At 38.4% G+C, this 22,285-nt stretch overlaps 1 protein-coding gene across 2 annotated transcripts in view; it reads left to right on the top strand.

The window, feature by feature from the left end:
• LOC138510440 (phospholipid-transporting ATPase ABCA1-like) overlaps positions 1-22,285 on the top strand; it is a 2,356,352-nt gene that overhangs the window by 1,252,814 nt on the left and 1,081,253 nt on the right. For both annotated transcript variants that reach the window (XM_069626098.1, XM_069626099.1), the window contains exon 20: positions 19,541-19,672. In XM_069626098.1, the coding sequence (XP_069482199.1) occupies positions 19,541-19,672 (132 nt within the window). The remainder of the gene's footprint in view (positions 1-19,540; positions 19,673-22,285) is intronic.

Below are 22,285 nucleotides of genomic sequence, written 5' to 3'. Positions count from 1 at the left end.
GTCCTTAGGACGCTCTCCGTATTGTTCGTTGTTAAGTTGAAAGTGTTCTAATCACTATCGCGTTGTTCTGAAATGTTCGTAGGGGGTGTCCTGAAAACGGTGTCCGTATTGTTCGCTAGCAAGTTCAAAGTGTTCTAAGAACACTCACATTGTTCGCGGACATTAAAAGTTTCCCATAGATCATAGTTGAAATGTTTGACTCTATGGATGTGATATGCTGCGGTGGTTGTTGCCAGGGCATAGAGTCTTGGGTGCATGGCCATTTGGCCATGCACCCAAGACTCTATGCCCTGGCAACAACCACCGCAGCATATGACATTCATATTTGCTTATAACTTTGGGTGAAAAACAAATGTATAAGGAACAAAGGTATTAGATACTATGGATGTGATATGCTGCTATGGTTGTCCTTATTATTGTATACTTACTGTTTGGTCTAGTAATGGGAGTACATGTTTTTCTTCTTCATTTCTGTGATAAAAGAAAATAGCATGTTAGTATTAGTATTTTGTAATGACTTATTACATTGTATAAGCAATATACTTTTATTTTTTTTCGACCCTCATATTTAGTAGAGTACAAATCAGAGTACTGTGCAATTTGCTCAGTTTCTGTATTTGTTGCTAAAATCATTGGGTCTGTAGGAGAAAAAAAAATCCATGTTGGATTAAAAAAATACCCTTTTTCTGTTATGCTACAGTTTATTTGTTTGTTTGTTTTCAGTGTTCACTTGTTGTTTCTGGCTAATGTTTTATACTTTGCTTTGTTGTATTTTTTTTGGAGCAGTAACAGATTCTTCATTTGTTTTGATATTATAAAATTTTGGAGCAGTTAGATACCAATTGGCGTATTCTAACTGTCTATTATTTTAATATATTTTAGTGGTTTTGATTTATCTATTTGGATATTGTTAAATTTTGGGACAGTTAGATACCAATTGGCGTATTCTAACTGTGTATTTTTTGGTCTAATTTAGTGGTATTCATTTATCTGATTAGTTGTTGTAGAATCTTTGAGCAGATAGATAGCTTTTGGAGTATTCTAACAGTTTATATTTTTTTAACACAAATTTACTTAAAGGTTTAAATACAGTTTATTTATCAAATTTTGGTTTTAAGAACATCAAATAAGCGTTTGTAAGATTTGCTGGTAATCTCTGCTTTAGAGTAATGGTACTATCATTACATTCAAACCATCCACATTTCTTTTTTATATATGCAGTGTAGTGCCCTGAATTGGTTGTGGCTCCTGCGTGGTAGATTATACCTATTGTTGTGAAGGTTTTCTTACCAAGTGATATTTGACCATGTGTGAATCCAGTCAGCTTGCAGTTGTTTTTGGTACCATCTGCATTGTAACGTAGAAGCATTAGTATTACGTATTTACTATGTGTTTGTATTACTAACGTGGAGCGATTATCTGAATTGCAGGCAGAGCATAATCTACCATGGTTTGCATTTTGTACAAATTGCTGAAATGGAATGGATTCACAATTTGGTATTGATATATATATATATATGAAGCGTTCATTGGGGATTTCTTCTTGTGTCACATTGTTGCAGGGAGTGCATGTATGTTTCCACATGTATGAAATCTGAAAGATTTCATTTATAGGTATGTTTTTGTTTTCCAGTACTTGTAGTAAGTACATTAGAAATTCTTGTGGATCTTCCTGTGAGTTTATAGTGAATTTCACCATTCCAGCACAGTAGTCCAATTGTCGTCTTATTCCAAAAACACTATGGGCCTCATTCCGAGTACGGCGCTAACCAATGGCGCTATTAACGCCTTGGTTGACGCCGTACCCGGACCGGCAGCGCCTTGGTGGATGGTGGAATTACCACCCTATTCCAAGGTTGGCGGGGCGGTAATTCCCCAATCCCCATTTACCCTTCCCCATTCCCATTCTTGCCCCATAGGGCATAATGGGAGTGGGGAAGGCGTTAATTACGCCACCGTAAGTTACGGTGGCGTAATTAACATCAAGGTCCCTTAGCGCCATGGTTTTTAACACCTGCTAAAAGCAGGTGTTAAAACCTCCATGGCGCAAAGGGAACTCGGAGTATGGCGGTAAGGGATTACCGCCACCGCTCTCGTTAGCGGTGGCCGCTATCCCTTACCGCCATACTCGGAATGAGGCCCTATATGTGTTGTCAGGATTGTTTGCTGCATTTCTGTGAAGTACTAACATTTGCAAACACAATGGGTCTGTACTGTGTAAGTAAATGTTGTCAACAATTGGTGGTAATTGAAATAGAATATTCATTGCTACATTTGCATAGCAACTTACACCAACTATATTTGAGAATTTAAATGGTCCAGGTAGTTCTGTATATAACTGCTTTTTTGGAGTTTGTCTTCCTTCTTTAAAGAAGTACCTGGTTTACTTTCTCTAATTGATTCTTTTTTGTTTGTGGTACTTGATGAAGTATTAGTTTCTTTTACTCTCTTTGGAGGATTTGCAGTGATGTCCTGTTGCATTTCTGTTTGATTTAGTTTTCTTTTACAACGTTTTAGTTTTTATGGAACAGAATATGTGTTTAGATGGGGAGTGTATAGTGAGCGAAGTCTATTATATTCTAAAATGCAAGGAATATCAACGTTTACTTTACTTGCATCAAAGTTGATTAGAAATAGACCGTCAAGTCTACGTAAGCGTGATAGTGCTACGTAGCTCATGCCTTCTTTAAAGACTTTGTTACCAATATCTATCATTGCTTTGTCTAGGGTAAGACCTTGTGATTTATGAATCGTGACTGCGTATGCAAGAGTTAGAGAAAATTGTTCTCTGCATACATACATATCTTTGAAGAGAAGGAATCTAGCTGTTGAGCGTCCTATCCATTTTACTTCTGAAAGTTTGTCAAAGAGTATATTGACAAACTGAATTTTGTTGTCACATGGGTATGTTTGAAAGCCAACAACTGTACCCAGTGCTCCATTAACTAGTCCTTGGTCCACGTCAAGGTTACGTTTAAGCATTACTCTGCGATTTAAGGATAATTTTAACATCTTTTCTAAGCCTGCTGTGTTTGAGATTGATTTTTCTAAATTATTTAGTCTTGTTGTGGCTTGGTCACACATGGGTAGTGTCATACCATGTACATCTAGTTTGTCTGTGGCGCTAGTTTCCATTATTGGTTGCATTTCTTTACTTAACATTATTTCATTGAATTTGAGACAGCTTGCAAGAGTTGGCATTAAGGCCATACAATTGACATTTTTGTGGGCTAATTGTTCCATAACATCTCTAGCACATGCATTATCGCCATAAAGTGCATTAATGTGCCGGGTTTTCAATGTTGCTTCTGCTTCTTTAGAAAGTATACCAACTCTCAAACTTTTTAAAATGTTGGCATAAGTTAGATCTGCAGATTGGCGCATGTTTTCTGTTAATTCTCTGTATTGGAAATGTTGCCAAAGGTTGACATTTCCAATGCTGCCAACAGTTTTACGGCAGAGTTTGTGCCCTAATTTTTTAAAAATAGGTTCACCTTTTACTGGTGTTAATTGAAGCAGATCTCCAAAAACAATAATGTGTTTTCCTGCAAAGAGCTCTTCATAGTCTGTTTTGAGTACTTCTTGTAATCTGAGGTGAATCAAAGCTAACATCAGGTTGGAGACCATGCTCACTTCATCCATTAGTAGCATTTTCATTTGTTTCAAAACTCTGCGTAATTCCATTGCAGCTTCTGCAGAAAGTTTGTAATAGTCTAATTTGTTCTGGTGTTCTACTGGTAATAGTAGTAATCAGTGTAATGTAACACCACCTATGTTCTAGGCAGCTAAACCTGTGGGGGCAGTGACAACAGCTGACAGTTTGTTGTTTGTCAATTGTTGAAGGAAATTACTAATGATTTTGATTAGGAATGTTTTGCCAGAACCTGCTTCACCACTGACGTACAGTAGTATAGGTTGAAAATTATGGCAGGAACATTCTTTATTTTAATGTTTTACACCATGTGCAATTTGTTTTGTTACTTCTTGAGAAATGCTACTTTGCTCATTGTTTAGTTTTGATTGTAGTATAGTTAAGTCTTCCTTATCTTCATACTGACACATGGTGTTTTCTACTTCTATCATAGCTAATTCTGCCTCATTTGTTATTAGTGGTTCTCCCAGTGGTTCTTGGATTCCTGTTACAGAAGGTTGACTACTGTCAGGAGTATCCTTATCTAGTTGGGCTTGGAGTTCTTCATGTTGCTGTTCATTGTGCAACATTGTTTTGTACTGTGTAAAGTTTACATCAGTTATAGTGCTTTCATTTGCTTTGAAAGCATCCTCATATGAGTCATAGTTATCTAGTAATTGTTCTTCTTTTCTCCATGGTTTGAAGACTTGTAGCAGGGACATGTAATATACTTCTTTATATTGAGGAGTCTTCAATGACAATTTGATATGATTAATTAAATTTGGTTTAGTGACTTTAACTAAGCTGCCTTCACAGTCTGTCACTCTATATTTACCTTTTTTTTCATCAGGTTTCATATTATTTTTGTATGTGTAGTTTTGGGCTATTTGGTATAGACACATGTTTTCCAAAGTATTACTTCTGTTTGGGTAGTATGTGTCCAATAAATTGTTTTTTAACATGTCTTGGCTGTTGGGATCATGTTTGGCTATTGTTTCTATATCTTCATATGATTTTAGAACTCTTTTTCTAGATTTAGCTGGACCAAGACTTAGCCATACTATATTTTCAGATTTACCATACAATGAAGTACCAGTTAAACGATCAGCTGCTTCATAAGATCCACATTCTCTATGGGTGAGCATTTTTATGCCCAAGCTGTATAATTTCTGAGATACTGTTTTATCTGATGACAGGTCATTCCAGAGGTCTTGGAGCTCTGTCTTTTCTGCTTTAGTTAAGTATGCTGTGACATATCGTGCAACTGCAGTAGAATTGTCTGCAATGTACTGCACATCTATGTTTGCATTCCATAAATGGGCAATGATTGCACTATAATCATTGATATATTTTTCTTCTTCTTTTCTTTTTATGTAATATGTATTTTTAAGTGACTTACCTTTAACACTATGTCTAACTGAAGACATGAGGTTGTTTACTTGACCTGTATTTGTAACTGGTCTAGGGAAACCAAATCAGCATTTGGTGTAGTATTTGCCTTTGTTTTTGTATTTGCGGCGACAATATTTTCTACATTTGTGTCTTTGAAATTGTAAAAGTGTGCACGATGATCACTATTTGTGCCTTCTGATGGAATTTCACAAGTGACATATTTTTCAATAAACTGTAAAACAGTGGCATCACTGTCTTGACCAAATTTAGGAGCATCTTTAATCCATAAAAGCATGTGGATATGTGGTGCTCCTCTGGCTTGGTATTCTTTTCTCCAAAAGAAGTGTTGCACTTCTCCAAGGGGAGGAACAGTTTTATTACAAATAAAATGTAGCATAGCAATGAAGCGATGGTGAAAATATCTTGAAACATTAACAGGATCCAAAGAACAAAGTTCTCCAGGTGTTAGAATATCTATGTTTGTTTTGTTTTTATTTGATATGCGTAGGAAATCATGTAAATCTTCCCATGCATATTCTGCACAACTTAATGTAACAAACCAAGTGGGTGGGCCAAGGTTTCTGATCATACAATGTACATCTCCATGACGTTGAAACCAGTACTCTTTAGTACCACGCATATTTGCTAATAGATTTGTAATATTTGATTGTAAAACCTCATACTTTTGTTGCACTTTCTCTAATAATTGTGTAGCTGTCATATTTTGAAAGTGTGATCCTGAGTTTAATATGTGTGCAACTCCGTAACATAAAGTTGCTAGTTCACTTTCAAAGAGTGTATATATTCCACATTTTGTCTAAATCTGGGATCTTCAGAATACATCCGTAATGAGCGGTATTCTGAAGCTGATATTTGAATAGGTCTATCATCATACCTTCCTCCTTTGCCAGTAGGAAAGAGTAGAGGAAAAGCACGTGCTTCTATACTTTTTCCCCATATACTGATTGGCGATCCTTTTGTTTGGCGCATTTGGTAAGTTTCCAGTACATTACAGTGCAAAGGATGAATTGTATAATGTTCTAAAGTATTTGATATTGTAGCAGGATCGAGTAGCTCAAATTGACCAGCTTCTTGTGTTTCTTGAATTATTTCAGTTGTATCTTTCAAGTTTTCTTCAATATTAATTTCTTTGTAATATTCATTATTCTCTTTAAGATATTGGAAGGCTTGTCTAACTTTATATAAATCTACCAGCTGTTGCCATATTTTTTTGTCTTTTGTAGGTACTCCATTTACTAATATAATTAAAGATTGCTGCATTGGACGTTGCACTCCTAGAGTATGCACATTTTCTTTTAGATTTAATGGTAAATAAAATACTTTTCCACGAATGCCTTTTACCAATTCAGAGGGAGGTAATTTTGCTGTTTTTGGTTGAAGGCGTATTATTGCTTGAAATGGGTGTACTGTTTGAATTATGATGCTCTCATATAAATTAAGTTGTTGTAGAGGTTTTGGTACTGGGTATAATTCCAAATTATTTGTGATAGAACATGAAGGAGTTTGGTTGTTGTCAAGTTTTGTAGTGCAATAACTGCAAAGTATTAAGGGCTCAGTTATTTCATATTTGTTTTCTGCTACAAGGTAGAGAGCTAATTCAAACCATTTAGAATCTTCATCGTCTTCTATTTTGTATGATAGGTCCACAGTTTTTGTGTTACTTTTATAAAAAATTCTACGGCAACATACACATACATGGTTTGGTACTTCAGCTGATGTACTTTTAAATTTTAGTATTTCTTTTTTGTATGTGTTTAGCAAAAGGTTGCCATGTGTAGAATTGTTGCTTAATTGGTTTAAAGCTATGTCATTCTGTAAATGGCTTTCACTTCCAAAATATTTTTTCTGGATATAGTGAATTTTCTTCAAGTAGGTCTTTTGCTGTACCATGTAGAAGGATGTTATTTAACTTTGCTAGTGCTAAAGCAGGACTTTTAGCATAGTACAGTTCATAGACTAGATTTCTTATAGTTGAATGATGTGTTGATATCCTTTTGATATCATGAAAAGTGGTTTTACAAGTAGGTCCTGTAATGCAGGCCAATGAATGTCCTTGTAGTCCTGTGTACTTGCGCACTGGACAGGTATCTATATTTTGCAGTAATTTAATTTTGATTTTGTCTTTGCTTTTTACATATTTATTGAGGAATTGGCATAAAGATTTGAAACATTGTTTGGGAATGTTACACATTGACGTGCATGGCCACTTGTACACTAGACGTTCTGATTCAGTTGAATGGAGGGGTAATTTTAAGTTTTCAGGACATATTTTTGTAAGAAGTACTTCTTGTTCCATTATGGTGTTATTCACTTTTTCATAACCTCGACCACTGCTATGTATGGCAATTGTATTTGTTTGCTTTTGTTTGTACGCTTCTTCATTAAAATATGGTTCTGTGCTTGTAGTGTGATTCCATTCACCTCCGCTGATACTTAAGAAGTTCTTTCTGTTGATATTTCGCTTATTGAGAAGTCTTTTTTGTAATTTAGTTATTAGTTTTGTTAGTGGTTTCATTTTGTTTAACAGTAAAATAAATACATTTCTTTTGAGAAGAATTGCACAGTCCATCAATGCATCTAAGATTAATTTCCTATGATAGGTTTTAAGCTTTGAACCTGATTTCTCTCCTGTTTTTATAGGATTTTGAAGGACTTTGTGATGGTATATTTTGGCTAAAATACTTTTCTTGGTATGCTTACTTTGCACTATATTAAAATTTGAAGAAGTAGTTTTATCTGTACTGATAGCTGATTTTCTGTTAATTGTTTTTTGGTTTGTTTTACATTTTGATAGAGGAAGCAAGTTGTTGTACTTGAAACTTCTTGTGTTTCACTAAATGATTGTATTAGCTATTTTGTTTCAACTTTTTTTTACAAATTCTGCTAGAGATGGATGCTTATGTTGGACACCTTTATTTTCATTTGCTCTACTTTTGTGTTGCTTTCTACGGGTCTGTTGAAAAAAATAAAAAAGATATGGGTTGGGGTGTTCTGGAATGTATGTGTGCTATGTGCATGAGTGTTTGAGTAAGATGATAAAGATGTATGTAATGGTGTGTGATTGTGCATTGGGAACTAAAACTAGTAGGGATAGTTATTCTTGAATTTATGTGTTACTAAACTGGGGTTCAGATGACAAAAAAAAGTAAGCTAGTGGTGTGGAAAAGTACAAATAGTAAATCTAATGTATACAATTAAAACAGTTGTTTGTTCTATAATATGAAAATTGTAGTGGTTCATTTGGGTAATTTGTGTGTCCAAAAATAGACATTTGTGGGCCATTCTGGCTGTAAATCGCCGTTTAAGACATGGACATTTTTGGACAAAATGGTACAAAATCTCTATTTTTAGAAACCGAAATAGCTCGTATTAATGTTATAGTATATTTGATTAATAATACAAATATTACTGTGATATTTTACTTACTTTTTGTTTTAAATTAACAGGTAACTTCTTAGTTTTTCTTTCTTTTTTCGAATTCGCCTGCTTCTTTTCAGGAAACTGGTCTTCACTGCAATTGTAAAAGCTTCAAATTAGTAACTTTGTTTGTATATAGCACTGTTTTTAATTTAGATATTGATTTCTTTAATTGAAATCCTCAGTGCCTTCTGTAAAACCATTAAACTAATTTATTTACATAAGATACATTGCAACAGTTCAGTACATATGATATGTTCTTAATGAACAAATTGTATTGAATGACTAACTGTAGCAAAAAAAATATCTTTACTATGTCTTGTGAAATTTATAATATATTAGTGAATACCACTATTTCTGTAAGTAAACTGTTCTAGGTGATAGCGCCTCAATGTCATGTCTAATTTAAAGTAATTAAGTAAATAAATAAATAAAAACAAAAAATATGAAATTGTATAAGTATTTTTATAAAGGTTTAAACATAGATTGTGTTTGCATGCAATTCTTTTTTAATATATGTAGTCTATATATTTCATTTACAAAAAATGTTAGTTTAACATGATTTGAGTGTGTGTGTATAAAGAAAGTAAAAAGTATAAAGGTTTGTAAGTGATAGTTGATTTTAGGAAATTGAAAAAAGTACAGTAAATTCATTTTACAGATTTTACAAGGTAAAAGTCTGTTTGAAAATGTGTTCATCTACTATACAGAAAATATGCATACCTGAAGTTTGTGTTCATGCATATGGATATGCATGGAGCTGCAAGTAGAAATCTTGAAGACTTGTACAGTATTTCTGGTAGATGCTGCTTGCCAATGATATGACACTTGTACTCAGAGAGATTCAGAGTACATTTGCAGTGCTGATCTATGATGATGCAGTTAGATGTAGAGGTCTTGAATGTGATTGGTGCATGGTCATGTGAATTTTGAGGTACATCCAATGAGGGAATGGCATAGAGAGTGTAGTTGAAATGGTCTAAGGGCTGTTCATGTTACGATATGTCCGCGGACATGGCGGTAGTTCGCGGACATCGGGAGTTACATCTGGGGATTTTTGGGTTCAGAAGTCATGCGAATGAGAATAAGCACTGAAAGGGATTGGTCAGGAAAGTTTGGTGGGTGTGTTGTGCCAGGAGAGATTTTCTCAGATACTCTTTTTGCTGAGAGAACAAAAGATAGCTATGGCTGTGTGTTTCAGAAAACAGATTGTTTGGATTTTAGGAGATTCGTGGATACATTGGTTGAAGGTGCATGCAGAAAGCTGTGGAGTAGCTGTAGATCTTGGATTCCCACATGTGGAAGTACACTGGCATGGAGTACGTGGAATGAAGTGGTTGGACTTGCTACCTCTCTGTGCTACTTTGGAGACAGAGCAACATCCAGACATAATTGTAATTCATTGTGGAGGGAACAGTTTAGGACATGTGACTGGAATTTTTTTGCAATTTGCTATGAAAGAAGGACTTAGGAAGGTTATGGACATGTTTCCTAATTCTCAAGTGATATTTTCACCGATTGCGCAGAGACAAATGTGGCTTCGTTCTTCTTCATTTGGTCCACAAATGGAAAAAGCAAGGCGCAATGTTAATAAGGCTATTTGTGCCTTTCTAAGAGATTTTGGCATGTCTTCTTTTCGCAATGAAAATATTATGTTTTGTAGTACATACATTTTTCGCAGAGATGGAGTCCATCTTACTTATGCTGGCAATCAGATTTTTCTGCGAAATGTACAAAATGCATTGCGACCTTTTTTGGAATTACAACAACGATTTTGAAGTAGATGTTAAGCATTTACAATTTTTGACTTACAAACACCACCCAAAGGCTCTTTTCAGAGCCACCACTTCTTTCCAGAGAAAATTACAATGTTTGTGATGGAGTAGCAACCCAATTTTTTTAATGTTCGCGAACTGTCCGCGGACTTCTAAAAAATACAAAGAGCCCTGCTTCATTTATTTTCACTTCTATTTTTTAACTCGGAAAGGCGGCTCTGAAAAGAGCCTTATTTTTTTTTGATTTTTGTAATTTTGTATTTTTTTTGGTTTTTCAGACACGACACACTAGGAGAGGAGGGTAAAGGAGGGTAAAGGGGGGGGGACACCAACCACAGGGATAAGAAAGGGCGAGCTGAGAGAGGAAGATGTAGAGTGGGTTTTATTTGGGTAGTGAGCAGGTCTTCTCGTGCTCTGAGACGATAGTCTCAAAAGCACTCCGAAGTCGCTTCCCCCTGCAGAGTACTGTGTCACAGTACATACATACAACTGTGACCCTCGAAAGGTAAGGGTCATCAGCATTCTGTATGGCCTGTGAGGCAGCTTGAGGAAGACGCTGTCCCACAGAGGTGGTTCTTGTGGTGACAGGATCAGAAACAGAGGATGAAGTAGAGGAAATCAACCTGCTACGTTCTTTGCAAGGTACAACCCTGCGAATAGCCCCAGAGTGAAATGACCTCAGGTGTCACTTCATAGTAGTGGTCCCAAAGCTGTACTTACCGTGCTTCCCGCGACTGAGTATCATTTTGCACTCATTGCAGGTAACACCGTTCGCACGAGCCTTAGGTCCATTCCCATGAATGGTAAATAACCGCCACACCCAAGACTCACGCCTAGTGTGGGTAGTAGGGATTTCCTCTACCTCATTCTCATCATCCTCTTCTTCCTCCTCCGCATCCTCACTCCTGTTCCCCTCTTCAGGCCCTTGGGGAGGTGGTGGTGGTGGAGGGGGTGGGGGTGGTGCTGAAGCAGGTGCAGCACCAAGTGGCAGTTCAGCAGCCAAGGATGCCATCTCGATTTTGGTGTAGTCTGCAGGTGGCAGCAAAAATCACTGTGTTCTGAAAAATAGCCAGAAACACAATGGGAATAAGCTCTTGAGCGTGGTCTTTTATAGGGGTGCTTGTGCATGGTCCGCGGACATGCGCACTGTCCGCGGACAAATCGAACACAAAAAAAGGATCGGAAAGTTTCAAAAGGTATATAGAAACTCAAGATTGCTATGTGGGACTTGTGCCATGGTGAGATTTTATTGAAAAATATTATGGATTAACTGAAAATGTACTTTTAAATTGTTCGGGGACACGAACAGTGTCCGCATTTCAGGACACACGATGAGCGTGGGCACGGTCATATGATCCGTTTGCGAACTAGTCCGCGAAGGAAGCGCCGGTCCGCAGGACACCAAGTGCACGGAGATTGGTTAGCGCATGCGCATTGATGTCCTATGGACACTGTTCGGGTTCTGAAGTAATTAAAAGTGTGTCACATGTGAAACGAACATTTCAGGACACCGCGTGTGTTCTTAGAACAGTTTAAACTTGGTAGCGAACAGTAAGGACATATATAGTGTTCTTTAGGACACTTTAATTTTTGTTTGTTTACGAACAATTCAGGACACCGCGTGTGTTCTTAGTACAGTTTCATGTTGCTAGCGAACACTACGAACAGTTGTACTGTTGTTCAGGACACATCATTTTCGTTTATTTACGAACATTTCAGGACACCAATTGTGTTCTTAGGACAGTTTTAAGTTGATAGCGAACATTACGGACAGATATAGTGTTCTTTAGGACACTTTAATTTTTGTTTGTTTACGAACAATTCAGGACACCGCGTGTGTTCTTAGTACAGTTTCATGTTGCTAGCGAACACTACGAACAGTTGTACTGTTGTTCAGGACACATCATTTTCGTTTATTTACGAACATTTCAGGACACCAATTGTGTTCTTAGGGCAGTTTTAAGTTGATAGCGAACATTACGGACAGATATAGTGTTCTTTAGAACACTTTAATTTTTGTTTCTTTACGAAAATTTCAGGACACCACATGTGTTCTTAGAACAGTTTCAACTTGCTAGCGAACAGTACGAACAGGTGTGGTGTTCTTCAGGACACCTCCATTTTCGTTTATGTACGAACATTTCAGAACACTCGCACTGTCCACGGACACTTTTATTGTTTTAAAAAAAAAAACAGAAACTATTCACAATACAATATAAAAATTTAACTTTATTTAACATATATTAATAATTTATGACAGAGAAGGTGAGGCAGAAACAGAAACAAAAACAGGAGAATTTGGGGTTTCAACATGATTGGTATTAGGTGAAGAAGGGATGGAAATCTCATCAAAACGTTTTGGATTATGGAGAGGGATTGGGGATAATTGACTGGGATATGGTGAGGAGGGACAAGTACATGTGGGGCAATGGTACGAGGTTTTTGGTTTGAAATGATTTTCTACAAAAGTTTTAAAATTATTAAAATTAGCCAACAATACATCCATTTTTTCTTCTATATTGTGAAGACTGTTATCCATAACAGGGTTTTCTGAAGTTTTTTTCTATTCTGGTATGCTCTGTACAAAAAAATAATATATATGTTAAATGTATATAAAAAAAAATAATAAATAAATGGTTTATATTATAAAGTGTTTACCATTAGTTTCACTATCTTGTGACATGTCTTCATGTGGGAAATTGTCCTCTATCCATTACAGAGTACTAGACATTTCTGTGAGAAAAAAAAAGGTAATATTTTTTTAATCTAATACAGAAAGTTTATAAATATATGAGTAAAATGAAGTACACTTACTATTTCTGGTAAGATAAATCCTATGTATTCAGTGGGTCTGGTCTTGTTCTCAGTTCTGTTGTGTCTGTGAGGTAATTATGTTGGAAGCCAATTTATCTTCTTGTGGTATATTCCATTTCAGAACATATTGTATTTAAATGAATGGTTAGTGTGTTACATATATGGGTTACATTTCTTATGTATTACTATATATAATGTGTTTGTGTGCTGCTTTTTGAATGTGTTAAATGTTCCTATATTATGATATAACAATCAAACATACCCCACCACCCCCGCCCCCCACAGTTTTTAGGTAGTGGTACTGTTCTCCGAACATGTCCGCGAACATTAAATAAGTTCGCGGACATCAAGTTCATAAGAAGAGATCTAGTCAGTTCCATATGACATGTATATAAAGTCAAAGTCATTATTGTTAAGTTGTGCTACTAAAAAACTATGAAATTCAGTGAAAAAACGTTGTTAAAGGGACGTTATGGTTAAGTTGCGCTACTAAAAACCTATGAAATTCAGTGAAAAAAACTTTGTTAAAGGGACGTTATGGTTAAGTTGCGCTACTAAAAACCTATGAAATTCAGTGAAAAAACTTTGTTAAAGGGACGTTATGGCTCCAAGTAAAACCGAAAAACCCTTGAAATTCGCCAGTTATGGTAAGCTAAGCAACCATGACTCGCGCCACCACCGTGCACTGCTAAGACTAACACCCAGGACATCAAAGATGACATCACAAATGTCATTGATGACATCACTGATGACATCACATGTGTATGTACTTCTCATGAAATATGTGTAGAAGGGATTCTTATTATGTTGCGAAAAAAGTGTCAAGAATCATTGCAAGAAATGTACCCTAATAAGTGCATTGAACGATGCATTGATATAAATAGCACCCTATTATGGGGTTCTATCGAGTATACTAAGCTACCCATACAGAAACATAACATTGTGTGCAGCGTACAAGATGAAGGTATGATATTCGTAATGTTAATATATTGAATAATGAAATGATAATTGTTTTCTTAATAGATTTTTGTGTACTGTGAAATATGTAATAAGTAGCTAATAAAACCCATGTATTACATAATTGCATTACTATAGACAAAACACAAAGACACAAGAACACATACCAATATGGGTATATACAGGGAAAGTGAAGTTAGCAAAAAAGCACAAGTAGTAGCAGAAACAATTCATAACTTAACTGATTAGTTTCATGCAAATAAATGATTGCTCTGTTTCAAAGCTGCTATTTACCTTATGTATATGTATCACTTGATGTGATTGGACCCTAAGGAAAGTAGTGTGAGTACAATGTATACAAATATGACCATATACAGGGAAAGTACAGCCATAAAAAAAACAACAGAACTATCAGAAAGTGCTCATAAGTATAGTGATTATCTTTATGCACAAAAAGGATTGCTGTCTTTCAAGCTTGTGTTTTCCCATATGTATATGTTTCATATGATGTGACTGTACTCTAAGGGAATTACTGTAAGAACCTACTAGAAGGATATGTTTACAAATAAAATAAAATTCTTAGTTTCTGACTGTTACTGAAGAAAACCATGTGGCCTAGATATGTCAGCAAAAGAAAAAATAGTGAGCCAGACATGTGATGTCATCAGTGATGTCATCAATGACATTTGTGATGTCATCTTTGATGTCCTGGGTGTTAGTCTTAGCAGTGCACGGTGGTGGCGCGAGTTATGGTTGCTTAGCTTACCATAACTGGCGAATTTCAAGGGATTTTTGGTTTTACTTGGAACCATATCGTCCCTTTAACAAAGTTTTTTCACTGAATTTCATAGGTTTTTAGTAGCGCAACTTAACCATAACGTCCCTTTAACAAAGTTTTTTCACTGAATATATATATATATATATATATATATATATATATATATGGGTTTTGGGGGGTTTGGCATTGGGGGGGTTGTGGGGGGTTTCCCCCACATATATGGTACAATTGACCTTCACAATTCGGTCAATTGTGAAAAGGTCAATTATCATTCGAGCAGTTGTAAAACGAACAATTCGTATACAACCGTTCTCTCTAGGCTGGACTACTGCTACAGCCACTTTCTCAATCTGCCTTCCTCTTCTCTCCACCCTCTGTCACTAATCCATAATAGGACTGCAAGACTTATCCTTGGCCTCAAGCATAGGGACTATCTCTCCAGCCATGAAATCTCTCCACTGGCTCTCGGTGGCTGCAAGGATCAAGTTCAAGACCCTTTTCATTGTCCACAAGTCTTTCTGTGGCGGGTATCTGCACTACATCCAACACTATCTTCAAAAATACCTTCCTTCTCGAGCCCTAGGGGTTAGATACTTCTCCAGGCAGAGAGTGGGGGGTTAGAGCCTTCTCCCCTGCAGGAGCCTCCCTCTGAAATGGCCTCCCTGACCCTCCCTTACCCTCCCAAACTTGAGCCGGTCCACCTGAAGTTCCGGAAGCAGCTCAAAACGTTCCTCTTCTCCACTGCTTTCTCTCTCTCCCTCCCCTGCAGGCCTACTTGTCTGCTGTACCAACTGGTTGCTTGGCTACCGTCTGTCTCACTGAGTCCAGGCTCTTTCCTGATCAGTCACCCTTGCACTGCCTCCATGCCTACCATGCAGTTAGGGGCTGTAGCTGTAACCCTACAATCCCTTGTTCTCCTTGCACTACCCAGAGCCGCGCTGGCCTGGCAGAACTTACTCAGAGCATTGCTGCCCTGTTTTCCCCTCCAATCTCCCTTGCACTTTCCCCCTCCCTTTCCCCTTCTCGTTCTCGCACTTGCACGATCTGAATGACACAAGGCTTAGTAAGATCATTTGTCTTGTCCTCCCTCAGTTATCCTTCTCTTGTCTTGTTGTGCCTAAAAACACTTGTGCACAGGTGCGTTATATATGACCTATCATATCATAACATATCATTTTATCACAGATGCCCAGAAAAATAAACAGTGCCGCAGTAAAAAAACAGCTAGACTGGCAGAATCCAAATGCCAGTCTAGCCAGGTAATTACACTTAGCAGGACTGCTTTATCAGAAATGCCCAATTAAAAAAAGTCATACCAAACTGAGGAATGACTAGACTGGCTGCACCAAATGCCTCTCTAGCCACTAATATCACATATCATGCCTGCTTAGCATGGACATGGACGACCATTATGATTTATTGCACAACCCCACCCACCCCACACATCCCTTCTCCCTCCCATCCCCTACCCCAACCTCCAAAATCAGCTCATCGGCCCAGAATTACCTCCATGTCCCTCTTCCGTGTGCCAGTGCTTACGTATGAGGCTCCTTGCCTCACTGGTAAGTACTGGAGGAAGAGTGGGACTAGGAGTAATGAAGATTACAGGTAGCTAAGTCAGGCATTACCTTCATGTACCTCTACCTTATCCCAGTACTTGTGTATGAGGCATAGTGCCTCAAACACAAGTACTGCATCATACACAAGTACTGGAATGAGGAAGAATAGGGCTAGGTGTAAAGAAGATTACCAATAATTAATCAAGGCATTAAAAAACAAGTAGTGCTGCAACACCATTGAGCTGACTGGGCTTCAGCACTCCACCCCCCCACTGAAATTGTGGGCTATGTTGACTTGACCTGGCTGACCTTCAGAGCAGTTGCCGGACAGAAAAGGACACAGATGTTAAACAGCACATGGGTTTTGCCATTAACAAGGGCCCGGCCCAGCAACTACTAATGTACATCATTTCACTGTTAGTACCTGCATTCAAATGCCAATTTTTTTAAACAATTGAAATTGTGATGTGGGTTTAGTACTTGCATGCCAGGGGAGTGATTGGAAGGGTAGAGCGGAAACAGGAGACCAGTCATTCTCACAGCAGCCCATAAGTGGGTGCTTTCAGACCTAAAGGAGAGAGTTAACTGCTTGTAACATTGAAGCTGCACTAGAATAGTCTCATTAAAATGCGTAAAGAAGTTAGATGACCCCATACAAATAAGTTTGCTCCTCCCCACCACAAGTGAAGTTAGCACCTCTCCCAACATTTGAAAAGTTAGCCGCCCTGAAATGTAGGTTTTGTGGCGCCCCTGAACACAGGCACACAGACTATTCACCATATATACACACGCACACACAGCCATCCATATATTTAAGTGTGCACCCTTTCACCATACAGGCACACCCAGGTTAAGTGTGCATCCTTTCTCCACACAGTCACACACAGCCAGATAGCCACCCATACATTTTAGTGTGCATCCTTTCATCGTACATGCACACCCAGCCACCCATAGATTTGTGTGCACCTTTCACCATACACTCACACAGGCTGTCACCTATACATTTAAGTGTGCACCCTTTCACCATACCCTCACGCAGTCACCTATACATTTAAGTGTGGACACTTTCACCATACAGGCACACCCAGGCAGCCACCCATACATTTCAGTGTGCATCCTTTCACCATACACTCACACACGCACACGTCATGGGTTGAGGGGAGCCATAATACTTCAAAAATACATTGTGCCTCATTAGGACCACCCTGGCGGTGACGGTATGAACGGTGCCGGTAAGGCACTGGCACCGTTCATAACCGTCCAGCTGCATTATGAGTTCTGTTCTCGGGTTCCTGACAGCCCGCCAGGTCTTACCTGGCGGGCTGTGCGGCACCCGCGAGCATAACTTGTAATTGCGCCAGCACCATTATCAACTATTGGGCAGAATGGGGATTGGGAGCCCGGCAATACAGCCACCCACGAATGGGCAATTACCGACCCATTCATCTTGTAATGGGCCGGTTATTGCCCAATCGCGGGAGGCGGGCTGGTAGCGAGCATGGTGGTAGCCGTGCCTGCCATACAGGCACACCTACTGCCATGCTCGTTATGAGGCCCATTGTTTCTTTTTGAAGTCACTCTGACTTCATAAAGAAATTATTTCATTTATGGACTGGACCATAACGGAAATAATTTCTTTATGAAGGCAGAGTGACTTCAAAAATGCACTATTTTTGAAGTCATGCGGCTTCCCCCACCCCATGACATGGACGCCTCCAGCCTAGGGTCTTCATGTCATGGGGTGGGGATAGCCACCGGACTTTTTGTATTCACTCTGCCTTCATAAAGAAATGATTTCTGTTACAGAAATCATTTCTTTAGAAATGTAGAGTGAATTCAAAAAGAAAATGTAAAAAAAAAAAAATGTTTAAGTGGGGCCCCTTTCCAGAACATGTGGTCGCCGGGCCACCCGCACCTGTGGGGGGTGGGGCCCCTGTTACGCCAGTGTTTGGACATAGAGGCAGGTGATTTTTTTCTGGCTGGTATTAGTATTTCAATACAATTTTCTAAGTACGCTATTGATTTTATTATTCATTAGATGTCAATTAATTAGACCGTTTTTCATATTTAAGAACATGTTGTTTGGTTGTTTAAAAAAAGAAAAGCTTTTAACATGGGGTTTTACCATTTAGGAAAAGAAAATCAGCCAGATTATATCAAAATTGTCCACTTCAATGTTCAAGATTTTTAGCATGCACCTAGATCTTAGCTGGAATTAATCCAATGAAAAGAAAATTGAAAATCGATCTGGTCAATTATGAGATATTCAACATATACGATGTGTTTATATATTTTGCCTGCACATAATGAATGTGAATATTCTATACAAAGGGCGCATGTAATACATATTCACTAATATATGCAAGGAGAGACACATCAAAGTCAGGACTGATTTCGATATCCGTTTTCATATGTATGAGTCCTGTAGGGAATGTAAATTGTGTACAAGTACAATATGTAAAACTCCTTTGTGCCTCTTATAACTTACATCAGTTCGACATCACTTTAATGTGAGTTTTCATACATGCAGAAGGCATAAGAGACTTAAGCAGAATGCATGCACATCTTCAATACACACTCTGCAGACACGCGTAAGGCTAGTGTTACTTTGCGTCATTACACCTAATTATGCATCAACAAAAAAATAAATTGTACTTTTTTAAACATCATATATAGATACACATAAAAAGGTAACCGGAAAAACATGATCACAAACCCCACGGTCCCATCGTGTATCTTTACCTTTACTCTTTGATGGCAATATGGTTATTATTAATATTGGATCACATTACACAGTTGCCCATTATGTATCCTCTGGATATCGCTTGATGTGTCAATGCTTTCAGGGAAAGTGCAGTATCAGACAAATCCCCTCTCGGAGCACACCAAACCCACCCATGAAAGGGTTTCAGAACTCCCTCGCTGAGTTCAGAAGGCATCAAAGAGTCATTATCTGAAAGCCACTTCATGTATGCTTTGGTAAAGGGCCCTAATGATGGGACTGAGAGCGCTATCATTTACGCAATATAACATGGCATGTTTGACATCTGAGGGAAACTGATGAATGTGTTGGTCAGGATGGATTATGTGGTGGTTCATGCACGTATGAGTAGCTGTGCCTTTCAGATGTTCACCTTGATGTTCATAACAGGTCCTGTGGCAGACACCCACCCATGCATGCCCTTTGTGATTGCAGGTCTATCTTGACGGGACTGTTTCCACCCTCCTCTGGCACGGCTGTGATATACGGAAGGGACATTCAGACGGACATGGACCAGATACGCCAGGACATGGGCATGTGCCCGCAGCACAATGTGCTATTTGATCAGTAAGTGCCAAGTTAGACCGCATCCCAGCATGGCTTCTTTAACACTGTTCTTCATAAATGTATTCGTTGTGAATCCAGAGAAACTGATCATTTTGGATTCGCTTTTATGTGACATGTTATTCTACTTGCTTCTATTTTATTTTTGTGTGCACAATAAGATTTCTTCAAAATGTTATCTATTTGTATGTACTGACAATTCTAATGTGCACCACTAGGAAAGTGAACAACAACAGGTATGAAATCTGCCCAGTGCCTGCCACACCAATGCTCAAGATAGTGACTGGCTGTCGGTGGTGGGGTGGGCGCCCCATTTCTGTGAGTGTTGAGACTATATTCCTTGCGGGCGGGACAAGTGAACATTTTGTGATGTCCTGACAGAAGCAGTTCAGTGTCAGCCAAGAACTTTTACACAGAAAGCATAGGGCACGACAGGGGGTGCAGCTGAAATGCCTATGTGTGCATGACAGACTGACCGAGCAGCCATTATATGTGCATACTTCATCGCCCTCATTCATTGCTCAGGCTAATGCACGGCAATAACTTGAGATGTGGTGGTGTTCATTATAATAAGTTGTCCCTTCCATGGTTTAAAAAGCAAGTAGCACCCAATACACACACACAAATTATGTTCCATGAGGTGGTGTTATATTTATATATTTAAGGTAAGACTCCCGGTTTTATGGTATTTATGTTTGCACCATTTCCATTTGTATTTATCCATATTTATTGTCTGATTAATTTTTCAGTGTGTATCCATATTTAGTTTTTGTTATGTACAGAAATAAGTTGTAATTAGTATTTTTCCACAGTTATTACATAATAAAATCTCAGTATTTGAATTCCTGTACTGGGGAAACTCCTAGAGCTGCGTTCTTGCACAAGTCAAGCATTGCATACGTACAGCCATTCAATCAAATGTAAACCCTTTTGTTATGTACATTTCCGTTTTCATCCATTTTTTTGTAAAAAGAATACTGAAAGAAAAAAAGAGTGATTTCTGCCTCTATTTATCTCTAAAAATCAATAAAAACGGACAACTGCAAGCCTTAATGATAGGGCAGTTAAGGTGAAACTGTCTACATAGACGTTTCTCTAAATACTATTACGTATATCCTTTGACCAGCTGGAGGGATTTGGCTGACAGTTTCCATAAAAAGTAGTCATCATCTTCCCCTCCCCCCATAAAGGACATTTTGGAAATATTTGTTAAAATATGAAAAAGGTATTGAGAAAACAAACAAAAAACTTTTCGCCATAGTGCCATTCATTTTCCCCACAGAGATAAAATGTGTGGATTGAACACCTGTGAAAACTGTTAGATGGATTTATATAAAATAAGAAACAACTTGGACACAAAGTATCGCAGATATTTCTCTTGATGGTTTGGGGTAAATGCATCCAGTAGTTTTTAAAACAGTCAACACAGAATGGGTGCCCCCTGATCCCCAAAAAAGTGTATTCATCTCCCGTGGTGCTTTGCAGCAGAGAGGCTAAAAAGCTTTCTAGAAATCAAAAGTCATCACTTTTTTTGCTTGATGAGAGTGATTCCTGCGACAATACCATGGGAAGTCAAAAATGGAAGTGCCATAATGATATTTGAAAAAGGATGCAATCACATCAGGCTCGAGGTGGGAGGGGGAAAGAAGACACCATGGGCCTCATTACGAGTTTGGAGGCAGCCATGGTGCTATTAAACCGGGCTCCATTACCAGGTTCCTTCAATGAGGAATAACCGGGTCATTCCAACATTGGAGGACCCGGTAATTCCTCCTTGAAGGAACCATTCCCCATTCCCATTTGAACCCCCATAAGCTCAATGGGAAAGGGGAGGGAGGTAACAATGGGCACATTACAAGTGTCCTGTTGTTGCCTCCCTCTTCCCTTCGCGGGACCTGGAAAAGACGTCTGGTTTTACCAGATGTCTGATCCGGGTCCCGCAAAGGGAACCTCGTAATCGGTGCTGATGGAATGAAGGGCGCCGGTCCTGTACCGGACCCCTTCATTCCCTGAGCGCCAGGGTCGTATTGAGGCCCCATGTGACGATGCAGAGTTGGGAGTGGGTTGGTGAGCCTGTTATGTGTAGAACATACTTAGCTTTTCAGGAGAATACAGGGGGAATCCCGCAAGATTACTGCCGCAAAGCCTCAAGTTGCTCTAGAAATAGAAACTGTGTCACACGGACCGAAGATTGATAGTGGTGTAGGGGAAAGGGTCTGGGAGGTAAAACGCAATTGATGTGAGTGGGCAGACCCCTTCCTTGCTGTAATCAAAGGAAAGCGAAATATACACATTGAGGTTTTGCTTTTTCATGAACATTAGAAAAAACACTCTAGCTATATTTGTCAGTTCTGCAGTTTCCAACATGTTTGAAATGAGGTTTGCTAAAGCATGTTGAGCATTCTGGTGGGGAGAGGTTAAAGCTAATGACATTAAGGCACAACTATTTTGCTAAACATATTTTTTGGTATTTTTTATATCTGAGAGGTGTAGGCTAGTGTGGGTCTTGAGATGGGAGCTATACAATGATAATTAAATAAATCAACGTGTCATTCGTTTCACCATTAATGCAGGAGAAAAACACAGAAATAACCCACATTTCCCAAGTTTGGAGTC

The sequence above is a fragment of the Ambystoma mexicanum genome, chromosome 6p, assembly GCF_040938575.1.
Source record: "Ambystoma mexicanum isolate Mex_15411 chromosome 6p, UKY_AmexF1_1, whole genome shotgun sequence".
NCBI classification, from domain to species: domain Eukaryota; kingdom Metazoa; phylum Chordata; class Amphibia; order Caudata; family Ambystomatidae; genus Ambystoma; species Ambystoma mexicanum.
This window is presented reverse-complemented; position numbering and strand designations above follow the sequence as displayed.